Consider the following 24,849-nt stretch of genomic DNA (forward strand, 5'->3'; position numbering starts at 1 on the left):
GAAAAGGACCTTCTTAGGAGTCCTCCAATCCAATCTCCTAACTTATAAATAAAGAAACTGAATCATAGAGTGGTTAAGTGACTTGTTCAGGGTCAGACATCTAGTAAAAGAGGCAGGGTTTAAATCAAAGTCCTCTGTCTTCAAGCACAACTCCCACTATTCCCCAAGAACATGCTAGGAGAAGAGAAGAATTGGGGGGGGGGGGTGAGGAAAGGAAACATACTAGTTGTGTTCAGATATTTGAAGAGTTGTCATGTGGAAGAGAATTAACTTGCTTAAAAAAAAAACAACTCCCTAAAAATTAGACTGTTTAAAAGTAGTATGGGTTAACTCTGGAAATGGTGTTTTTTTCTCTTACTGGAGGTTTTAGGGCTGGATGAACACTTGTTTGAGATATTGCAACAGAGATTCTCAGTTATATGGGCTGACCAGGTTGCTTCTTTCCAACTTGAAATTCTCTGATTTCCAGCTCATTTATAAATGAATCGGGGCTCCAGGGGAAAATGGGTGTAAATAATCTAAGAGTGAATATCCAATACTCTAGATAACAGTGAAAATCCAAAAGATCTTGATAGGTTAGAGTGATGAGTTAACTCTAACAATATGAAATTTAATACCAATAAATGAAAAGTCTTAACTTTCAATTAAAAACCTCCCAAGTGCTTTAAAGGTCAAATGGGGAGTAGTGAATAGATAACAGTTTATGGGGGAAAAAAAGATCTAAAGATTTTGGTGAACTGCAAAATCAATGTGAATCAATCTTGTGATGGGACAGCCAAAAATAAAAAAAAAAGAAAGAAAACACATTAGGTTGTTTTAATAGTTATGGTGTCCAGAATGGGTGAAGATTTTGTTGTTTTCTATTCTTGCAGATTTCATTTGGAGCATTGTTTAGTTCAATTTACTCATCCTCATTCTAATTATATTCCATCGAATTCCATATTCATCTCCTCCTTATTCCAATCTCATATCCATACTTAGCTTAACCAACTTCATCTTCTGTTTCTAAGTTTCCATTCCAAAACAATACAAATATTTGTATGGCACTTTATTTTTTTATTTTTATTTTTTCTGAGGAAAGACCAACTTTATTTTCTGGGTTACCACCCTTTTATGGTTTGATATGTAACAATATTCCAAGGACAATTATGATTTGTCATTAAATAAGAATGACGAGCAACAATGGAATTATGTCTAGGATATTATGAAATAAAGTAAATACTTCAAATGAAATTTATGGTTTTACTAAACAAGGATAGCAATTAGCATCTGTACACTAAAATAACATATACCCTTGGTAATTGTCATTATTTTGGCTTGAAGTTTTCTTCCTTCTGTTAGACTACTTCTCTGCCTCAGCCCAACTACAGGATGGCCTAAAACAGACCAATGCCAACAGCCACCATGGTAGGGAAATGAAGACCTTACTACTGTCACTTGTCTCAATCCTCCAAGGGGCACCTAGAGGGGCCAGAATGAATTAGTTCTGGGGAACCTTTCCCAACTCCAATGTAATCTCAAGTGCCCAATTCCCAAGCTCCCACCAAACAATGGATATCTACTTTCAGTAAGATGCTAATTCCCCACCCCTGTCCCCTTCTTGGCTGAAAATAAGCCACATATGACACTTAAACCTTTGGGCCCACCCAACTATCCCCTTTCCAACAGTCATTGGTTGAGGACTGTCTGGCTTGCCACTGATCCACAGTCTTACTATCTGCTTGCCCCATGTTTTGTCAGCTGGACACATGGATTTTCATCTGCCATGAAGTTGAATTCTCATTTATGTGCTGTCAACTCAAATTATATAGCTGAGCTCCTTGAAGGCAGGAACCATCTCCCTTTTCTTTTGTGTCTTCAGAATTTAACACTATTCTTGTCAAACAGTAAGTGCTTTTCAAATGCTTTTCCATTCCATTATGTGGGAATAGTATTTGGGGGGCGGGGGAGGGACATATCTAACCTTTCCACATATGCACCTAGCCTTGTGTATGGCACTTTAAAGTTTACGAAGTGCCTTTCCATCGGGGAACAATTTTTAGTCTGCGGTTCTGATAAAGGTCTCAATTCTAAAATACATAGAGAACTAATTCAGATTTGTGTTCAAAAAGAGAACACAAGTCATTCTCCCGCTGATAAATGGTCAAAAGACATGAACAGACAGATGAGGAACTTGAAGCTATCTATAGTCATATAAAATGCTCTAAATCACTATTAATTGGAGAAATGCAAATTAAGACAGCTGAGGTAACACCTCATATCCATTAGATGGGCTAACACGATAGAAAAGGGAAATAATAAATGTCCTTAGGGATGCTGGTGGAGTTGTGAACTGGACCCACCCTTCTGGAGGGCAGTTTAGAGCTATGTCGAAGGGCAATAAAGCTATGCATGCCCTTTGACCCGACAATGCCACCACCGGGACGGTATCCCAAAGAGGGAAAGGGCCCCCAAGTGCGTGGGAAAAGGATGGGCGTCTGGACCCTGAGGGGAAGGTGCTGGAAGAGAAGGCTTTTGTAGCCCGGGGCTCCGGGAAAGGGACGCGGCATTACCCTCTGCGCCTTTAAGAGGGGGCGGCCCCGGCCGAGGGGCGGGGCGTTCTCTGCTCGGAAATTCAATGCAGCAGAGGTGGCCGGGCCGAGCCGAGCCGAGCCGAGCGGGGCCGAGCCGAGCCGAGCCCGCTGCGCCCCTGCCCGCTGCGCCCCTGCCCGCTGCGCCCCGCTGCGCGCTCCGGCCCCGGGCCCGGCGGCCGCATCCCCAGCCGCTGCCCTCCCCGCTCCCCAGCAGCCCCGAAGCTCCCCTCCCCAGGATGGGCGCGCTTTGAGGTGCTTGGCGGAGGCCGAGCCGGAGCGCGCCGGAGCCCTCGGGCCGGGCCGGGCCGGGGGCGATGCCGAGCAGGGGCTCCGCCACTGGGACCCCTCGGTTACTGCCGAGCTCGCGGAGTGGAGGGCGGCGGCGGCCGCTTCGCTGAGCGCCGCCCGGCTGCGGGGCCCCGATTTCAGGCCGCGGCTCCTCCGCTGGCCCCGCGCCCCGGGGCGCCCCGAGAGCCCGGCCAGCCCGCTCGGGGTCCGGCCCCGCCATGGGCTTCTTGCACCAGCTGCACCTCCTGCTCTGGAAGAACGTAACGCTGAAGCGGCGCAGCCCGGTGAGCGGGTGGGGGGCGGGGGTCCGGGCCGGGCAGCCGGGGCGGGAGAGCCGAGAGGAGCCGCCCGAGGAGCAGGGGCCGGGACCCCGCGGCGGGGCCTTGCAGGGGCGCTCGAGGCGCGGGAGCCTGGCCCCCCCATCTCCAGGCCGGGCCCCGTAGAGGACTGTGCAACTCTGGAGGGTCGTGTGTGTCTGCGCGCGCCCCGGCTGTGGGGGCACAGCGGCATTCATGGCCCGGGCACCAGCCGGGCGCGAGCACCCCCCCGTCCGGCCCCTCTTGGCCGGGGGCTGCCCTGGCCCGGCTTCACCGCCGACGCTAATCCCCCATCTGAGCCCGTTTCCTCCCCAATCCCGCCCCCACCCCGCTCAGCATTAACCTGACCAGGTGGGAGACAGCGCTCCCCCGGCCCACTCCTATCCTCGGGACGGTCCTCGGCCCGAGGACAAACAGCCCCGATGAGGAGGGGCGCCCGTGCTGACCTTTGGCCGCCGCGGACCCCAGGGCCGGCGTTCGGGTGCCTGGGGGCCCCGGCAAGCCGTGACTGGGTGCGCTATTTATAGGCAGTCCGGAGCCTATGTGGGTCAGAGCTGCATCTGCCCTGACGTCGGGGCCTTCCAGAAGCCAGGGAGGGCGTTCAGATGGGGCAGGGTCTGGCCTCTTACTTTTGCCAGCCCGAGATCGAATCAAATCAGATAGCTCCAGCCAGGGGCAGGGTGGCCAAGGTGTGTACAGGGGAGGGGAGGGGAATGGGGATTAAGGAGAGGATAGAAAAAGATGCTTGGGTAAGAGTTGAGACTGTCTGAGGGGAGTTGTGCCCCTGTGCTGCCCGGTGTGACACAGGCGATGTCTGTGCACAGTGATCAGGAGTTCCTGCAGTGGCATCGGCATTCCTATACACCATCTTCCTCCCAACCCTCCTCCCGGCTCCTTGACTGCAGGCGCCTATTGAAGGCAGCAGGTGCAGGAAAGGTTCTCCTGTCATCCAGCCTTCTTGAGGCCAGTTTAGAAATGGCTGGCTGCCTTCTCCCGGCCTTAGGAACGGGGTTCCCTCTGTTACTTTTCTCTGCCCCTGTACCTGGGCCCTGACAGGGTTCCTTCCCCTCCCCTCTCCTCCCTGCAAGCCAAACTGCTGCTTTCCCGGCCAGTAGTCAGAAGCTGGGGCAGGACACTGGGCTGGACGATCCAGGTAGGGTCCGGGCCTGTCAGTGACCTCTTCCTTGGCTTGACGTCTGCCTGCTTTCCTGGCTGAGTCATCAGAGCTGGAGGCTCCCCTAGCAGAGTGGAGCTCGGGCTGCTCCCCCAGGACCAGTCACAGGGCTCTGGGACAGAGCCAGGGGTGGGGGTGGTTCGGACTGGTCAGGGTGTCGGGAAGTGAGGAGGTTGGGAAGCTAGAGCCCAGGTTGGTCTGGCCCTTCTTCTGGGTCATGGGGCATGGTATGTCAGGGATGTCTATGCTTCATGAACTCTTAATTACTTTTGAACGTGCTCAGCAGCCCAACTGGGAATAGCACCTCCACATCTTCTAAACACCCTAGTCCCTGCCCCCACCCACCCACCGATGCTCCCCAGGGCTGGTTGGGACCAGAGAGGCCAAGATGGGGCTTACTCCTTTATGAGTTGGTGGGGGAAATCTCCAAAAAGATGTACTTCTGCTATATATCCAGGGTGTCCAAGCCTCCCAGAGAAGCTTTGTAGAAAGATGACTGACCTGGCCCTTTGTCTCTTCTGGTTATCTCCTAAGAGATGAGGTTCTGGATCAAGGATTTCTAATGCCAGTCTCCTGGTCCCCACACCCACCTGCAATCCCCCTTTGCTAAATTCCTGACATTGGATTTTTCCCTTTCCCTGACTTCTCATCTCAACTCCATTTCCTGTACTTTTCAGTCCTTTCCAGCTCTGAATTTTTTATTTTATAATTCTTAGGACATCTCTCATTCTCTCCCCGCCCCCGAAAAAAAATTGTTCCTCTTCTCTCCATAACACCTTCTCTTTCAAGGAGTCATTGTCAGGGCTCTGTTCTTAAAGCAGGAATGGAGTTCACAAATGCTAACCCTGGGTGGGGAGAGGGCAGCTGTGGTCATCTGGTAGCTACCCAACCCCTGGCCAACTGTTGTCAATTGTTTTCTCACTGAGCTGTCCAATCTCTCCCACCCAATCCCTACACTATTTGATATTCAGAGGTTTCCCTCCCCACCCCTGGTCCCTTATAGAACAATTTCAAGGTGGTTAGAGTCACAGCCTCTTGTCATGAGCTAGACTTGACTCAGAAGCCTTGGTTTCAGTCAGGTTGTGGTTGTGAGCAGGGAAACCTGAGCAAGGAGGCTATAAAAGCTTGTATTTCTAAATGGGCCTTTGGAATTTTGTCTCTTTGGAGCTAGCTGTTGGTTGGAGGGTCTATTCCAGCAATCTAGGTCCGATCATTTCTTTCTTCTTTATGGCTGTTTGTACTTCCTTGCTTCTTCTCTAGACATTGCCATGCTCCTAATGGGAATGGGGAGGTGGGGCTGGACTGGAAGGTCCTGAGAGTCAAAAACATAGCCTTAGGTTCTAGGGCTTTAAGTTTCAGGAAGAAGGAAGGAGAAACCCTGTCTAATCAGGTTCCCAGGAGTCTCTGTGTTGGTACACTCCACACCTGCACCTTATTTGTCCCCTTAAGGACTAATGCCTGTACCCATACCTAGGCTACTTGGGATTTGGTTTCAGAGCATCCCATTTGCCTCCAATTTATTCATTCCTTCAGCAAGCATCTATGACTCTTCTTTGTGTCCAACTCTAAGGAGTGAGGGAGATGAGTATAGATAGAAAAAGATATGGCTCTTGTCCACAGGGGAACTCTAATGCAGTCTCAGGAGAAAAGAATAGCTTGGATTTATTGAAGGCTTTAAGATTTACTAAGTAATGGAAGAGGAAATCTGGGTAAAGTTGGGGGGTTGAGTGTGGGGAGGTTCAGCTGGTGTTTGAAAAACTAGTTGGGAATTAGGATTTGGAGGATAAAAAGGAGTAGGGAAGTTTGGGGTTAGGGGAAGAGAGCCCTGTTCCATTCAACATGAGGAAGGAGGGATGAATGGGTAACAACAGTTTTCCAGATTTCTGAGTAAGTGCAGTCTGGAACTTGGAACATTTGTGTTTGCCTCCAGATTTCTTGTGTGTCACTGTGCTCATAATATTCCTGGGTCACACTTGTGACCTTGGAGCACTTTTGCCTCATTCTGGCAGCTTTTTTTTCCATCACTTCTCCTACCTGCTATGTCTTGGTTTCAATCAATCATTAGGGATTAATTGGGCCATTATTATTTGATCTAGGATGGGCAAGACAGAAGAGGTGGGACAAGGTCTACTCTTTCCTGATTACTTTGGGGAGACAAGGCTAAAGCTTCTGGTTAAATGTTAACCTGAGAGATGGGACTGAAAATATAATTGGTGTTCAGTGTGGGCCAGTCATCAGGGAAGTGTTCTTGGAGAGAGGGGCGACTGGAGCTAGTCCTTGAGGGATGAATACTCTTTTGATTAGGTTGAAGGGAAGAGGAGGGAAAAGAATAGAGACAGTAATGATTATAATATATGCAGGAGTTGGGAAGGAGACTGGCTCCACTGCAGCAAAGGGAATATGTGAGAGCAGAAGAGGAGAGAGAGAGAGAGAGAGAGAGAGAGAGAGAGAGAGAGAGACACCTGCATAGGTAGGTTTGCGCCAGATTGTGGCCATCCTTGAATACTGGGTTTACAAGTTTGTCCCGACCCCTAACTCGAGGCTGTTACTGCTTTACTCCTTTGCCTACTTTTCTGGTCCTGAGGCCCTGCCCCGGTCCCAGGGTCTGAGGTCATGTTACCTTTAGCTGCTGCAGCTCTGGCTGCTCCCAAACTGGCATGTGTCTACCAGCAGTGGTACAGAGGTCCTGAATTGGGGCTGACATTCAGAAATTGCTGAATCAGCACACTTACCTGGGCCCCTTGAAGTTGAATGCCATCATTTTCCAAGACCCTTTGAAGAAACTGTCTTTGAATATCCAGTGATAATATGTATTGAAGGACATCTGCAGAAGTCATTGTCACTTGAGTGCCTTCTAATTTCAGGAGTGAGTCAATGAACCAGGAAGGAATAGTCTTTTAGTCTTCTTGCTAAGGTCATTTATGAATGAGATTCCTGGGGTTGTCGATCCAAAATCTAAAATTAATCTAAAAGTTAAACTACCATGATCTCCTGTTCCCTGAGATGGATCACAGGCACTGGCCTTATCTTCCTCTTCTGTAAAATGGGTAAACAAAGTGCATCTTATGTTGAGATATGGTGGGAGGTTTGGGACTAGAAAAGTCTGTCTAGAGAAGAATATCATGAATTAGGAGTTATGGATCACATATGAGGACAGAGAGAGAAGTTTTTCAAAAATGATGGTTTTCAAAGAGAAAGTATTCTGTAGTAGGAGAGATTTCAGATAAATTAAGCTTCCTTCTCAGAAGTGGAATTGGGGTGGGGTGATGTTTCTATTGTAAGACTTTAATTCTAGAACTGATTCTCCTGTTGGTGGTGGCAAAGCAGGGTCATTTCTCAACTAAAAGGAGGGACTAGCCTCCTCCCTCCTTTCCCTAGTGCCCTGAGGAACCCCTTCAATTTCATGGAATCTTCCAGGCCTTCCAAGGTCTGCTTAGGCTAGAGTTAGCCTGGATGACCCTTAAGCTATACCCCTGATCCCATCAGCTGGTGCTGGATCTCTGGGAAGCATTGGATAATAAAGCCCTAACTCTGGAGAATAGGAGTTCTTTCTTCTCTGGTTAGTCTCCAAGATCCTAGAGTGAGCTGGTACTGGAGGGTAGAACAAGCTAGCCCTATCTTTCCAGTTCTATCCCCTGGCAGAGTCTATAATCTACTATATCTTAGTACATGAAGGGCCTGGGAGACCTGTGGGTGTGAATTGTTTTTGGCTTATTCTGTGGTTAACTCCCTGCCTTCCCTTCACAGGTGAGGGATATACCCATGTTACTGTGGTTTCCTGCCATCCAAACGTTTGTCCCCACCTGTCTCGACCCTGTTTTGACCCTCTTCCATATGCCAGGGTCACTGGATTTGGCCCAGTATGACCCCTCTCTATGCTCAGTGCCTCAATCTTTCCTTTTGTAAGCGAGATTCTTGTGGGGTAAAGTGCCAATAGGAGGAAACTTTGAGGCCTTTAGGGATATATAAGGAGCTTGGATTTGTTAGTGCAAATAGGTGGATTCTTGGGTCCAGAAGTACAGCTGCCTTTGAAGTTCCCTTCATCCTCATGAAATGAGAAGGGAGCCCAACCTGATAGTCTCAGAGGAGAGGTGCCCTGCCCAAGAAGGGGGCTCAAATGCCAGGAAGAAAGAATTTTAGGAGTTCTCTAAGTCCCTTATTTTATGGATGAAGAAACTGAGGGCCCAAGAGATTAAATGATTTGCCCAGGATTATATAAGTGGCAAAGCTGAGATCCAAACCAATGACTCTCTGACACAAAAACCCTGCGTTCTTTCCAACATATCATCACAAGTTCATCCTGGGCCCTGTGGGAGAACCTGCCAGGCAGAGAAGTCTGGAACCTTCTAGGGTGAAGGATGTCACTTTGCCTTGGTCACTGGGAAGAGATCAGAGACACAAGGACAAGAATCTTACAACTAGACTGAGGCTCCTGTACCATCAACTTTTGGAAAGGAGGAACTCCTATTAGGACTATCACTGAAGTGAAGAGGGAAGTGATCCACAGACCCCCCTACCCTATCTTTCATATTTTCCCTATCCTCTTCCCGTTTTTTAGGGCTTTGTTCAGGTTCAACCTCCTCCAGGATGGCTGCCTTGATTCTTCTATTTGTCTTTCCTTCAAAAATAAGAGCTGATACTTATATAACAATTTTTTTTGCAAGGCAAATGGAGTTAAGTGGCTTGCCCAAGGCCACACAGCTAGGCAATTATTAAGTGTCTGAGACTGGATTTGAACCCAGGTATTCCTGACTTCAGGGCCAGTGCTTTATCTACTGCACCACCTAGCCACTCCCTTATATAACATTTTAAAATTTGCAAAAACACCTTCCACACAACAGTCCTGTGAGGTAGGTAGTACAAGTATTATTATTTCCATTTTATAGATGAAGAAACTGAGGGTCCAAAGAGTTACATGTTAATAGATATTGGAGATGGTACTGAAATCCATGTGCCAGTGTCAGTGTTCTTTCTCCTGATTCTCTTCTTAGTAATAAACAATGATTTAGATTAATCCTAATCACTCGCTCATTGAATGCCTATGGAATGACTTCCATATATGGGGAGGTTGCCATGTTAGGTGGTATGGGCCCAAATAAGCCTAAATAATAATAATAATTAATAATAATATTACTACTTCCCATTTTAGAGTGTTTTAAAGGAAAGGCATAATGCTTTCTCATCTATGATCTCATTTGATCAGACTTTTGGAATGTCAGAGGTGGTAGCTAGTCTGGTGCAGCCCACTTATTTAACACATGAAGAACCCCAGGTCCAGAGCCTGTGCAAGGTCCTCTGGTGGATGGAGGGACTAGGACCTAGGTCACCTACCTCCTAGTCCAGGGCCCTTTCCACCAGACCACACTGCCTTTCAGAATTCTCAGGGTGAGGAAGATCACATGATTTGAGCCATATTTAGAACACCATGCTTTAGAATTGTCTCACCATTTCATGGTCCCAAGAAGACTGAGCTCAATGACAAGATGGGGGAGGTGTGGCTGAAGAAACCATTTGTCTGAAAAAGATATGATTTTTAGTGGAATGAGACTTCCGTGTGAATCAATAGTGTGAGAAAACATAGAGAGAGCTAATGTCATCTTGGGCTGTACGTAGAGAGTCAGAGTTACAGAACGAGGGAGTTGGGAGTTCCAACTCTGCTGTTCAGGCCACATCTGGGTTGTGTACAACATTTATTTTGTTTTTTCAATTAATGAAAATCTACCTTCTCTCCCTCCTACCTTTACCCACCCATGTAAAAACAAATCCTTAAAACAAATATGCATAATCAAGCAAAACAAATTTCTGTATTGGCAGTGTGTCCTTAAAAAATCTGTCTTAGTCTTGGTTACCATATTTTAGGAATGATATTGATAAGCTGAAGAGGGTTCAGAAGAATGAAAAAAGGCCTCAGGTTCATATACCATATGAGGATCGGGGGGGAGAACCTGGGGATATTTAGTCTGGAGAAAAGAAGGCTTTGGGGGACTTGGTAACCATCTCTGAACAACATGGAAGAAGGATGAAACATATTCAGCTTGTCACAAAAGGACAGAACTGGGAACAAGGGATGTAAGTTACAAAGATGCATATTTAGATGCGATATCAGAGAAAATTCCTTAACATTTAGTGCTATCTAGAAAGTGGATGTGCTGTTTTGCTGGGGAGTATCTGTTCCAGTAATGGAAGTCTTCAAGCAAAGAATGGACAGTCACTTGTTGGTGAAGTTGTCAGAAAGATTCTAATTTAGTCTTAGGCCTCTTAGAGTCTTTCCAATTCCAAAATTCTGTGATTCTATGACTGGAATCCAGACTTGCTTCCTTTCCGCCAAGACATTCAACTCAAAGTGAGGCGCAGAGTACTTCTATCAATCAGTAAATGCCTGTTGGCTTGGATGGTATAAAGCATGGGATGAAAAAATCATAAGCCATTAAATGTTAAAATTGAAAGGAACTTACAGGTTACCTAATTTACTTACTTACTTCTGCCCTCATTTTTTCCCAATTGATATTTTATTTTTCCAGTTACATGTTATGAAGTTTTTCAACATTCATCCACATGCATATGCATATTTATAAGTTACATAATTTCCTTCCACCCTCCCTTCCCACCCCCCCTCCCCTCAGCGATTAGCAGTCTGGTGAATATTTTACTTATGCATTTGTGTTTAACATGTTTACAGATTAGTCATTTTCTGTATGAGGAATTAGGACTAAGGGAAAAGAAAGAAAGCCATGAGATAGGAAGGAAAAGCATAAGAGAAATTAAAAAAAAACGTTCATTCAGATTCTGTAGATTTTTTTTGGTTTGGTTTTGTTTTTCTTCCTCTGGATGTGGATAGCATTGTCCATAACAGACCTCCCAGGGTTGTCCTAGCTTTCTCATGATGTTGTTGTTAATATGCACAATGTTCTCTTGGTTCTACTCCATTCAGCATCTGTTCCTGTAATTCATTCTGTGCTTCTATAGGGTTCAACCATTCATGATTTCTTATAGAACAATAGTTAATCTATAACATTCGTATACCATAACTTGTTCAGCCACTCCGCAGTTGAAGTCTGCCCTCCTTTTGTAGATAGGAAAACAAGTGTTAGAGAAGTTTCTTCTCCAAGGCTGTAATCAATTAATAACAGAGCTGAGAAAAGAAACCCAAGTATCCCAACGTCCTGTTCAAAGGTCTTTGCAGTATACTATCCTGCAAGACTCTGAGTTGTAAACAAACAAACAAACAAATCCCCCCCCCCATACTCCATGGTGGAGTTTAGTTTCTGGTGGGTGACCCTGTTGCTCCCTTATCTTTGTAACTGCTTGGCACCTGCCCTCTGGGTCCCCCCCCCAACACTGTAATGTTGACCAGCTGGCCACTATGCCCGAGGAGGCTGTACACCCAGGGTGTCCTATTACAGGGCAGTGCCCATCACCTTGGTTTTCTAGAGAGTGTAGGAGCTGGAAAGGGTCAGAATCCTGTGGCCTGGCTGAGGTCTGGAGAGGAAAAAGGGTTTCTGAGCTTATCACTCAAAAAGAGTTTTTGTGGCTTTTCCCAACTGTGGCCCATCTTGTTTCATTTGGGGTGCAAAATCTGTGAACTTAGGTCAAATGAGGGACTGGCCAATGGAGCCTGGGATTGAGAGAACAGACTCAAGAGTTCTGTGCCCCAAATCTTGTTCCTCCTGGAGACGTAAAAGGGTCTCAGGGCTCTGCTTATTGGACATCATCCTTTTGCTTGGAATTTGGGGTGATCTTGGTTAGCTGTGGAGAGGGATAAGAAGTGACTGCTTACTGAGCTGCCCACCCAGACCTGCCTTTCTTGGGGGGGAGGAGAGGGGGAAGAGCTGCTGCCACTGTTTGCTATGGTGATGAGCCCTCTGGTTTCCATGGTGACTGAGCTAGTCTCACCTAGTTTCCTTCCTGGCTGGTGGCAAGCAGTGTTGAGGGAGGGGCCTTGAATAGACCCATGGTCTGAGGACTCAGAAGGGAGTCCAGGAGCCCCTTCCTTAGTCTGGGCACATTGAAGGTAGAGCAGGCTAGGCCTTAGTGGGAAAAGCTGGGACCCATGTCCTAGACATTTCCTGGGGGAAATCAGATTCTAGATGAAGAGAGCTCAGCCCCTGCAAATTCCTGAGCCCCTGGCCCTGAGCCAAGGGCGGAGCCCTGGCATGCCTGTCTGCCTCTGCCATAACCAGATGCTGGCCCTGCATGACCCCCCACCCCCTACCTGTGGGTCTGGGGCCTCTCCTTGGCCCTCCATGCATGGCTCCTGCCTTGGTGATTAGAAAGTGGGTGCCTGTTGCTATGCCTGCTGGGCCCTGGCTCCCCAGAGCCCAAGGTGGGAAGCAGGGAAAGCTGGTGAGGCCCTTGTGACCAAACTCCCAGGGCTGAAGGGAGGGTCCCTTCCTCAGTGCCCCATGCCACCCTACCATCCTGAGGTGACTGTGAGATTGTCAATACACACATGGTTATGCATAGTTGTATGCATGTAATTATATCTGCATCTATGTACACAGAATGAGAGACCATCATAGAAATATAGTCAACATCCTGTGTATAAAAATAGATGCATGTGCACATGCATAGTCACATATCTATATAATAGTCACAAAAAAATCTGTTTCCACACACACACACATATATATATATATATATATATATATATATATATATATATACACATACATACACACAGATGTATACAAATATCCATGGACATGTGGAACCACACAAAATTGCATATGCACGATCACATATGCAGCTCTTTTTACCCTCTAGATTAGTCTACGCAATCTTGCAAACACACATGGCCAAACATAGCCTTATAACTTCATGACCACACAGTCATGTATGAAACATGCAGACACACATTTATTAGCTAACACCAGTATAGACACAATCCTGTACTTTTTCAGTCCTGTTCTCAGTTTATCTGGACTGGAGCTACTCTGAGGCTGGTACCACCGTGGGCAAAGGCATGGCTTTTTGGAGCAAGGAAGACAGAGGAGATTCAGACCTTGGGGTGATAGGGCTTGTGTGGGGGTGAGAGAAGGACAGACTCTGAAGGTTCTTGCCACAAAGCTCCATTGTCAGAGGCCAGTAAACATGCCCAGGGCAGGGGGAGGGGGGAGGCCAGCAAACTGGTGGGTGAGGCAGAAATCAAAGCTGGCAGGGATAAGGCAGGGTGGGGGGTACTGGGGGGGAGGGAAAGGGAAGCCGACCAATGACCAGGCTCAGGGAATGCAAAGGATGACCAGGACCCCATGGCTTTCTTGTTATAGCTCATCTTAGCATTTAGGTGGCATGGTGTGAAACTGTGGTTCCTTCCTCTGGGATGAAAGTCAGGGCTCTTTCTGTAGTCAAGGTTAAGACTGGCTGAGGTTAGTGGTCTTGTTCTGTGATTATGGTGAGGGCCCAGCTCTTAGCCAAGGGTAGAACACAGTGTCTCCCCAGAATCTTAACTAGGGTTAGAGTCAGTCTACTATGAATGATGACAACAGAGATGTTTGGAAGGGGCACCAGTAAAGGGGGTTTGAGAGGTCAGAAGTTACTGGAAGAGAAGATGGATGATGGTAAACTTGGACATGGAAGCCTTGAAGGTTTGGTAATTTTTCTGAATCAATCCTACTCTATAGAGCAAGGAACTGGTTGGGTTGTGGAGATCTGGTCCTTTTTAGTGTCGGAGGCAGGGCTATTCTAAGCATGGAAATTAATGTTATAGAAATAGAGTCCCCCCTCCCCCCATCCCTGAGATCTAAGGAGTGGGAGGCAGGATTTTCAAGACAGAGAAACTGAGGCATAGCACCTAGCAAGGTCATCTAAGCAGGCACTTTGGTGTCCTGCCTGCAGGTAGCTAATGTCCAAGGTACTGTTGTCATCTGAAACCCTAGAGATATAATCAGAACAGTGTGCCATTACCTGGACACTGCTCACTTTGCCCTCATGTGGCATTCACCTAATGTATGCATAATTAAGGATTGGACCACCTTCTTGGGGAGACAAGATGAAGGAGAGCACACACAAGGTTGGCCTTTGCCTTGGAAATGTTTGTGTAAAACCATTTTTTAAAAAATTAATTTTTTTCATTCCCTGACACACAGATCTCCCTATTACTCTTTACTTGTTACAAAGAGAAATGATCAAGCAACACTGTTTGATAAAGTGCTTGGAAATGACAATGTATACACCATTCCATATCTGGTTCCCTACTTCTACCACAAAGAAGGATGCGCTAGTAATTTTTTTTTTCTTCTGGAATCAAGATGTTCTTACAGTTTTGGTAAACATTGTGAATATTGTTCTTCTGATCTTGATGACTTCACTCTTTATATAAATCTTACCATGTTCCTCTGAATTCCTCATATTTGTCATTTTTTTGGTTGCATGATCATATTCTATTGCATTTATGAGCCATTTGTTCAGCCATCTACCAACGATAAGTAACCACTGTGTTTCCAGTTTTTTGCTTCCACAAAAAGGGTTGCTCAGCTACCAATATTTTGGTATATATGAGGTCTTTCTTTTTTGCCTTTGATCTTCTTGGAAAAGATGCAAGCTATAATGGACTTTCTGAAACAAAGGATATAAACAGCTTAGTCACTCTTCATGTTTCTTAATCCTTGTGGTAAGCAGAGGAAAAGGGAGAAGAGGTCAGGGCCTTTTATTGGGAAATAGAAAAAAAAAGATTTCATTGCTTAAGCCTTAGTTTCATTTATGTGATTGCTTAACAAGTATTTACTGGTTACCTGGTCGAGGGTGTACAGAATGTAGAGGTGGTCCTTGCTCTTTGGAGAGCTTACAGTCTAATAGAGAAAATACAATCCATCTACTTTCGTTCCTTCAGTAATTTAGTAAACATTATTGATACAATCTAAGAGGGAAGATAAAATCCATATTCATTTATTAGATAAACATTATTGATGGCAACTATGTGCAGAACCCAGTAAGATAACTCAACTTAGCAAATATTTATCACTTATTACGTGTAAGGTACTAACTATGTTATGCACTGCTACCAAAAAAAAAAAAAAAGCAGCTTAGAGTAGAGGAGAGTTTGTTTCTGATATATACACAAATAGACATAATACAAGATGAGAGTGATAGAAAAAAGGCAGGTCTAAACAATATTCTTTAAAAATATTTATAGCAGGGGCGGCTAGGTGGTGTAGTGGATAAAGCACCGGCCCTGGAGTCAGGAGTACCTGGGTTCAAATCAGGTCTCAGACACTTAATAATTACCTGTGTGGCCTTGGGCAAGCCACTTAACCCCGTTTGCCTTGCAAAAACCTAAAAAAAAAATATTTATAGCAGGAGAAAACATGTTCAGCTGTGGTGCTTAGAATGTGAGGTTAGAAGTGAGAAATGTCATCTTGAATTTGGAAAATAGCTAGTATTTCAGGACATGAAGAAGAATAATGTGAAATAACCTTAGAAAGGTAGGTTGGAAGATTGTGGAGGGCCTCAAATGCCAGGTTAAGAAGTTAGAATTAGAATTTATAATTCAAAATTTATAAATTAAGGAATTTATAATATAGTAGACCAGATAAGATAAGGATACAAATAACTATAATAGGAAACGGCATAAATGCACCAGAAAGGTATGGACCAAGTTTTATCACAAGTCTGAGAAGGGAGAGAGAACTTCCAACTGGTGGTTTAAAGAAAGCATTTTTAGAGGAAGTGGCATTTGATCTAGCCCTCAAAAGAAGGAAAATAGGGGCAATCCACTGGTATCCAGGAGAGCAAGATCAAAGGCAGGGTGTTGGGAAAGTTTTTGGTATCATCAAGGATCATAGGATCTTAGATTTAGAGCTGAAAGTAGTTCAGTTTGATGGACTTTTATATGAATCAATGTAAGATAATTAAGATTTGCTAAATAGAGAGAAGCTACTGAGGATTTATTATACAGAATATGGACATGATAAGGAGTAAAACCAGTATGATTTTCTTTTTTCATGACTTGGGACCATATAGAGGAAATATTGGGGGGGTGGAAACTAAAGATCTTTTTCTATACTTTTATCTGGTTGTTTCACTTCTTGTTAAAGAAACATTCTATGCCTTTCTATTGCCTACCAATGAAGTCTTGAGTCATTAGCCTGGCATTCAAGGCTTCCAACAATATGATTCCATGCTATAATTCCCTGAAAAATATTTTAATGGATTTTTTTTATTATCATTTCCACTTATATCCATTCTCCTTCCCCTATCTATTGAACCATCCTCTTAGAATAAAGAAGCTTAGTACTATGAAACTAACAATGTAGTCTGACATTCAGTAAAGTCTGATTAATATAGATAAAATTCCATACCTATACTCATTTGCTTTCTGTAAGAAGAGAAGATATATTTTCTTGTCTCTTCTATGGGATCAAACTTGGCCATTATTTATTATTGTTGCTGTTCCTATTTACGTTATTTTAATACTTGGATAAATTCTTTTTCTGAGTCTGCTTATTTCATTTTGCATCAATTCACATAAGTCTTTCTATGCTTCTTTGGATTCTTTCAATTGATCATTATTTTCTATTTTTCTTTTTTTTGTAAATTCACTGGATTTAAATATCACTTGATTTATTTTAAAAATTTATAGATATTTTGTTTTTAATACACCCTAATTTTCCTACCCAGGAAAGTCAATTCTTAATATAAAATAGAAAAAAAATGATGAGATGTGCTTTCCTTATCCTTAAGGGGGTCAACCTTAATCATTTTAATTATAGAGCATTCAGTTGTCTTTAAAGGTTTTTTTTTCCATTTATGTTGTCATAGTCATGTATATTGTTTTCCTAGGCCTGCTTACTCTACTCTAAAATCTGTTCATATAAGTCTTCTAATGCTTCCAATATATTCGTATATCATAATTTGTTGTTCCCCAATCAATGGGTATTGATTTTGCTTTTAGTTGTTACTTCAAAAAGTGCTAAATTTGGAAAAACTTACATGAACTGATGGTGAATGAAGTGATTAGAAGCAGGAGAACACTGAATACATTAACAGCAACACAACATAATGTGATAGGCTTAGCCCTTCTCAGCAGTTTAATAATTAGACAATTCTAGACTTGTGATGGAAAATCCACATCTTGAGTAATAACTGTGGAGTCTGAATGCAGATCAAACTTACTATTTTCACTTTTTAAAATTTATGTGTTTTCTTTCTCATGTTTTTTCCTCACATTATACATGTATAACATATCAGGTTATTCATTTCAAGGGGAGGGGGAAAGGGAATGGAGGGGGTTAGAAAAATGTGGAACTCAAAATCTTGCAAAAGGATCAACGTTGAAAACTACCTTTGCATGTAATTGGAAAATAAAATTTCAAAAAAATCTTTTGATTTACTTTAAGGGAAAAAAAAGAAAAAGAAAAATGTGGAACTCAAAATCTTACAAAAAATTAATGTTGAGGGGCAGCTAGGTGGCATCAGCCCTGGAGTCTGGAGGACCCAAGTTAAAATCCAGTCACAGAGACTAATTACATAGCTGTGTGATCTTAGGTAAGTCTTTTAAACCCTTTGTCTTGCAAATCCTCTCTCCCCCATACTTACTTAGCTGTGTATCCTTGGGCAAGTCACTTAACCCTAGTGCCTTGCAAAAACCAAACATATAATGCTGAAAACTATATCTGTAATTTAAAAAATAATAGAAAAATTTAAAAAGTGAAGCTATGAATAGTTTAGAATATATATGGGTAGAGTAAGCAGGCCTAGGAAAACAATATACATAACTATGGGATTTTCCTTTTTGTTTTTGACCTTCTTGAGATACATATATGTGTGTGTGTGTGTGTGTGTGTGTGTGTGTGTGTGTGACAGCAGTGAAATCTATGGGTCAAAGACTATGGATATTTTAATTATTTTTTAAGCTTAATTCCAAATTGTTTTCTGGAGTGGTTGGGCCAATTTGCAATTAGTACTACTGATAGTATTACTGTGCATGTTTTTTCACAGATCACCCTAACTTATCTCATATTCCTTTTCCCTATGCACCTCTGTACTTGAGTCAAATTGAAATACTCTGTGCCAAGAATATGTACTTTGTCCTTCCTTTTGCCTCTTTGTCTTTGTGTGTGTGTGTGTGTGTGTGTGTGTGTGTGTGTGTTTATCACAGAACCTCAGAATCGGAAGAGACCTCAGGGACCAGTTAATCCAACCTGTACCAGAACTGCTACTTTTAATGATTTGGAATATCCACTCTTTTATTCTCACCTATACAATGTCCACCTAATTCAGTAGAATCAAATTAAATGCTACTTTCTTCAAGAAGGTTTCCCTGGTCGAACCTCTCACATGGCTCTGCGTTTAATGATTCTCCTGTGTGTATGCATGCATATGCATCTCTCTCTCTCTCTCTCTCTATATATATATATATATACGTATCGATAATGAATGTAATAGATATTTGCATCTAAACCCCTACAGAAATTCTTTGGGGGCAGAGACTAAGCTTTATTTTAAATTTTCTTAGCTCTTTTCCTAGCATCTACTATTGTACTCTTAATACAATAGAACTTAATGTTTATTTTGTTAAATTGACAAAGGATTGACCCCTCTTCAGTAAACTGGAGGGAGTCAGTTGGTTTATGGTCTTCACTTTCATGGCTTGGAGGAATAGCACTTACCTCTAAGTTCTCTTTTGGATGGGAGTTTAGGGAATGTGTTGTGGAGGCAGAGCCACGTGAACCAGTTTATTCAGAGTGGTGTGTTTCCAAGGTCAGTGTCACCCAATCTCTTCATCAGTGACCTGGAAGCCAGAATGGAGTCTGTTCATTAAGTTTGCAGAAGATGCTGCTAATACTTGGAGAGATTTCGATAGGTTTCAAAGTGAGCTTGATGAAAGAGAGAAATGACCTCATAAAAACAAGCTGAATTTCATTAGGGACAAGATAAAATAGAATATCTGCAGTCTTGAGCACGTAGAGGAGAGAAAGAAAGGGCAAAAAGAACCAACTCTGGACATTCCAGACACAGGAAGAAGGAATAGGTACAAAAAACTGGTCGAGAAAGCTTTGTGATTTGCTCCTGTTAAATCTTGGCATAATAGAATTTCAAAGTTAGTATGGACCTCAACAATCACTGAACAGCAATCCCTTCCACAATATCCAAGATCCCTCATAAGGAATGATCCTACTTTTTAAAAATTCTTTTAATTCATTTCTTTAAGCATTTCCCAATTACATGTAAAGTTTTTGATGATCATATTTTAAAAATTTGAATTCCAAATTCTCTTCCTCTCTCTTGCCCCCTCCCCTCCTTGAGAAGGCAACAATTTAATTGGATTATAAATGTGAAGTCATGCAAAAATATTTCCAAATTAACCATGCTAACAAAAGAAAACACAAACAAAATAAAACAATGAAAATAAAGAAATAAAAATAAAGAATCATTTCTTGATCAGAGTACCTAAGTTTTTTCAGTTGATTACCTGTACAGTATTGCTATTACTTTGCATCAGTTTGTACATGTCTTCCTATGTTTTTCCGAAATAATCCTGCATATCATTTCTTATAAGACAATGGCTTATCATCACCATCATGTCATATGTCAGCCATTCCCAAATTGATGAGCATCCCCTCAATTTCCAATTTTTTACCACCACAAAAAGAATTGCTATAAATATTTTTGCATATTTAGGTCTTTCCCCTGTCTTTGATCTCTTTGGGATACAGATAGAGTGGTGGTACTACTGATTCAAAGGTATGTACAATTTTATAGTCCTTTGGGCATCATTTCAGATTATTCTCCATGATGATTGGTTCACAACTCCACTAACAGTGCATTAGTATCCTAAATTTTCCACATTCACTCCCACATTTTTTATTTTCATTTTCTGTCATGTTAGCCAATCTAATTAATATGAGGTAGTATCTCAAAGTTATTTGGATTTTTATTTATCTAATCAGTGGTATTTTAGAACATTTTTTACTTGATTATTAAGACCTTTGTTTTTTTCCTTCCAAAAATGCCTATTTATCAACTAGAGAATGGCTCTATTTTCCTAAGTTTACTCAGTTCTCTATATATGAGAAATGAGACCTTTATAAAATTATTTTTCCAGTTTCTTGTTTTCCTTCTAATTTTGACTACATTGATTTTAGTTTGTGTAAACCCTGTAATCAAAATTATCCATTTTTACTTCCAATACTCCTCTCTATTTCTTGTTTAGTCATAAAATCTTCCATTTTCTATAGATCTTATAGGTAATTGTGCTCATATGTTGACCTAATTTGCTTCTGATATCATCCTTTATGTCTTAATCATGTACCCATTTTGACTTTATCTTGATATATGTTGTGAGATGTTGGTTTATGCCTACTTTCTATCAAACTGTTTTCCAGTTTACCTTAGCAATTTTTATCCAATATTTCATTCTTACCCCAAAAGCTTAGATCTTTGAATTTATCAAGCACTGGATTACTGTGGCAATTTACTACTATGTGTTGTGTAATCTGTTCCACTGATCCACAACTTTATTTCTTAGCAAGTACCAGATTGTTTTCATAATTAACATTTTGTAATATAGTTTGAAATCTGGTACTGCTAGGCCACCTTTCTTAACATTTTTTTTCATTGATTCCCTTGATATTCTTGAACTTTTTTTTAAAATGTTATTTTATTTTTTCAATTCAATTTAATTTTTCAATTTTTCAAAGGGAAAAAATACCATGAAGAAGAAAAAAACAGAAAGAAATTTTAAAAAGTGAACAAAGTATAGTTTTTCCTCTGGATGTGGATAGCATTTTACATCACAAGTCTTAGAATTGTCCTTGGTCACTGATCTGCTGAGAAGAACTGAGTCCCTTATAGTTGATCCTCTCATAATATTGCTGTTAATGTGTACAATAGTCTCCTGATTCTGCTCACTTTAGTGAGCATGTCAACAGATATTTTAAATGGACTTTATCTCTTGCTGCTGGGTTTTGTATAAAAATACTGATAATTTATGTGTATTTATTTTAGATCCTTCAAAAGTTTATTATTTCAACTCATTTTGTAGTTGATTCTTTAGGGTTCTCTTAGTATTCCATTATATCATCTACAGTGTTATAATTTGTTGCCTGTTTTAATTTCCTCAACATATTTTTCTTATTGCTATAGCTAGCATTTCTAGAATAATAATGGTGATAATGAACATCCTGTTTCACCTCTGATCTTTTTGGGCAGGCTTCAAGTTTCTCCTTGTTATAGTTTTGGCTTTAAGTAGATATTTCTAATCATTTTAAAGAAAGCTCCACTTATTCCAATGCTTTCTCTTATAGGAATGGATGTTGTTTTTTGTCAAAGACTTTTTCTGCATCCATTGAGATAATGTTTTTTGTTGTTTTTATTATTGCTGTGGTCAATTATGCTAATAATTTTCCTAAATAAATCTCATCTCATGATAATGTTATGATCCTCATGATATATTTGTGTTATCTTCTTGCTAGTATTTTATTTTAAAATTTTGCATCAATATGCATTAAGGAAATTGGTCTATCATTTTCTTTCTTTGTGTTGCTCTCCTTGTTTAAGTATCAAAATCTTATTTGTGTCAAAAAAAATTTGATAGAACTCCTCCTTTACATATTTTTTCAAGTAGTTTTTATAGTATTGGAATTAATTGTTCCTTAAATGTTTGTAGAATACATTTCTATATCTATCTGGTTCTGGGGATTTTTTTCTTAGGGAATTCATTGATGGCTTGTTCAACTTTTTTTTTTTAAGACAAAGTTATTTAAATATTCTATTTCCTCTTCAGTTAATCTGAAAAGTTTACATTTATATAAATATTCATCCATTTCAGTTAAACTCTCAGTTTTACTGGCATGTAATTGGGTAAAATAACTCCCAATAATTCCTTTAAATTCATCTTCAGTGGTAGTGCCTTCACCTTTTTAATTTCTGATACTAGTAATTTGGCTTTTTTTCTTTCATTTTTTACATCAAATTAACTAATGGTTTATCTAATTTATTTTTTTCATAAACCTAACTCCTAGTTTTACTTATTAGTTCAATGAATTTTTACTTTTAATTTTATTACTCTCCTTGATTTTCAGGATTTCCATTTTGGTATTTAGGATTTTTAATTTGTGTTTTTAGTGGTTTTTAATTTTTTAATTTGTTTATTAATTGGTGATTTTAGTTTCATACTCAATTCATTTGTATGTTCTTTCTCCCTCTTATTGATATAAGTATTTCAAGATATTTTCCCCCCTAAGTCTGTTTTGATTTGTATCCCATAAATTTTGAAATGTTGTCTTGTCATTTTTTTTTTTAGGTTTTTACAAGGCAATGGGGTTAAGTGGCTTGCCCAAGGCCACACAACTAGGTAATTATTAAGTGTCTGAGGATGGATTTGAACTCAGGTCCTCATGACTCCAGGGCTGGTACTCTATCCACTGTGCCACCTAGTCACCCCTTGTTGTCATTTTCTTTAATGAAATTATTGATTCTATGATGTGTTCCTATGATTTTTTTTTTAGGTTTTTTTTTTTTGTAAGGAATGGGGTTAAGTGGCTTGCCCAAGGCCACACAGCTAGGTAATTATTGAGTGTCTAAGACTGGATTTGAACCCAGGTACTCCTGACTCCAGGGCTGGTGCTTTATCCACTACATCACCTAGCCGCCCCTCCTATGATTTTTTAAGAATAGATTTTTTTAGTTTTCAGTTAACTTTTAATCTATACTTCCACAGCTATTTACTAAATGTAGTTTTTATTGTGTTGTGGCCTGAAAGGAATATATTTAAATATCTCCTTTCCTTCATTTTGTTGTGATATTTTTAATGTCTTAAGACATGGTGAATTTTTTTGAGGGTACCATGAATAACTGAGAAAAAGGTATACTCCTTTCTATTCCTATTCAGTTTTCTCCAATGTTCTTACATCTCTAACTTTTCTAAGATTTTATTCATCTCCTTCACATCTTTCTTATTTACTTTGCAGTTAGATTTATTTAAATCAAACTATTTTATCTAAATATGCCCTTACTAGTATAGTTTTGCTAACTATTTTTTCTTATAATTTTTTATTTTTTCCTTCAAGAATTGGATTCTATGTCATTTGCTGCATATATATTTAGTAATGATATTACTACATATCTATAATCCTTTTTAGGAAGATAAAATTTCCCTGCTTATGCTTTTTAATTGAAACTATTTTTGCTTTTTACTTTCTCTAAGATTATGATTGTTACCTCTGCCTTTTAGCTGAAACATAGTTGATTCTGCTCCAACCTCTTATTTTAACTCTGTGTGTGTCTCCTTGTTTCAAGTGTGTTTCTTGTAAACAACATATTGTTGAATTCTGAGTTTTAATCCAATCTGCTATCCACGTCTGTTTTAGGGGTGAATTCATCCTATTCACATTACAGTTATGATTATTGACTACATTTTCCTTCATCCAATACATTTTGCCTGGAGGTTTTCATTATGGTGATTTCTTTCAAGGTGTTCAATGGATTCTTTCAATTTCTACTTTTTGCCCTCTGGTTTAAGGATATTGGGGCAGTTTTCCTTGATAATTTTCTGAAAGATCATAGTTAGGTTTTTTCTTTGATCATGGCTTTCAGGTAATTCCATAATTCTTAAATCATCTCTTCTTGATCTGTTTTCTAGGTCAGTTGTTTTTCCTATGAGATATTTTATATTTTCTTCTATTTTTTTCCACTCTTTTGACATTGTTTTATTATTTCTTGCTATCTCATGGAACTATTTGCTTCCACTTGTCCAATTTTAATTTTTAAGGAATTATTTTCTCCAGTGAATTTTTGTACCTCTTTTTTTTCCATTTGAAAAAAATGGATTTTTTTTTGCAAGGGTTAAGTGGCTTGCCCAAGGCCACACAGCTAGGTAATTATTAAGTGTCTAAGGCTGGATTTTGAACTCAGGCACTCCTGACTCCAAGGCCAGTGCTCTATCCACTGTGCCACCTAGCCACCCCCTATGCCACCTGGCCACCCCCATAAATGGAAATTTTTTAAGGGTTTTTTTTTAGTTTTTTGCAAGGCAGTGGGGTTAAGTGGCTTGCCCAAGGCCACACAGCTAGGTAATTATTAAATGTCTGAGGCCAGATTTGAACTCAGGTACTCCTGACTCCAGGGCCAGTGCTCTATCTACTGTACCACCTAGTTGCCCCTAAGGTTTTACTTTCTTCTGTATTTTTTAAATAAGCTGTTAGTTGTCTTTTCATAATTTTCTTTGCTTTCATTTTTTACCTAATTTTCCTCTACCATTCTTATTTGATTTTTAATTTTTCTTTGGTTCTCTCAGGAATTCTTGTTTCCAATTCACATTTTTTTCTGAGGTTTTATTTATAACTGTTTTGATTTCAGTGTCTTCTTGAGTTAGTGTCTTGATCTTCCCAATCACTCTGGTAGTGTTTTATGGTTTGGTTACTTTTTTGTTTGCTTGCTCCTTTTTCCAAACTATTTCTTAATTTAGAACTTTATGTTAATATTGGACTCTATTTCCCTCATCAGGGATGGAGGAACCCTGTCTGAAGCTTCAGACTTATTTCTCAGGGTTTGGAAATTT

General features: G+C 41.1%; 1 protein-coding gene across 1 annotated transcript in view; it reads left to right on the forward strand.

Annotated features, from left to right (window-relative positions):
* Positions 1-2,872: 2,872 nt before the first annotated feature.
* Positions 2,873-24,849, forward strand: part of ABCA2 (ATP binding cassette subfamily A member 2) — a 77,449-nt gene continuing 55,472 nt past the window's right edge. The window contains exon 1 of the mRNA XM_074210634.1: positions 2,873-3,145. Coding sequence (XP_074066735.1) covers positions 3,080-3,145 — 66 coding nt within the window. The 5' untranslated portion in view covers positions 2,873-3,079. The remainder of the gene's footprint in view (positions 3,146-24,849) is intronic.

The sequence above is a fragment of the Macrotis lagotis genome, chromosome 1, assembly GCF_037893015.1.
Source record: "Macrotis lagotis isolate mMagLag1 chromosome 1, bilby.v1.9.chrom.fasta, whole genome shotgun sequence".
Classification (NCBI taxonomy): Eukaryota; Metazoa; Chordata; class Mammalia; order Peramelemorphia; family Peramelidae; genus Macrotis; species Macrotis lagotis.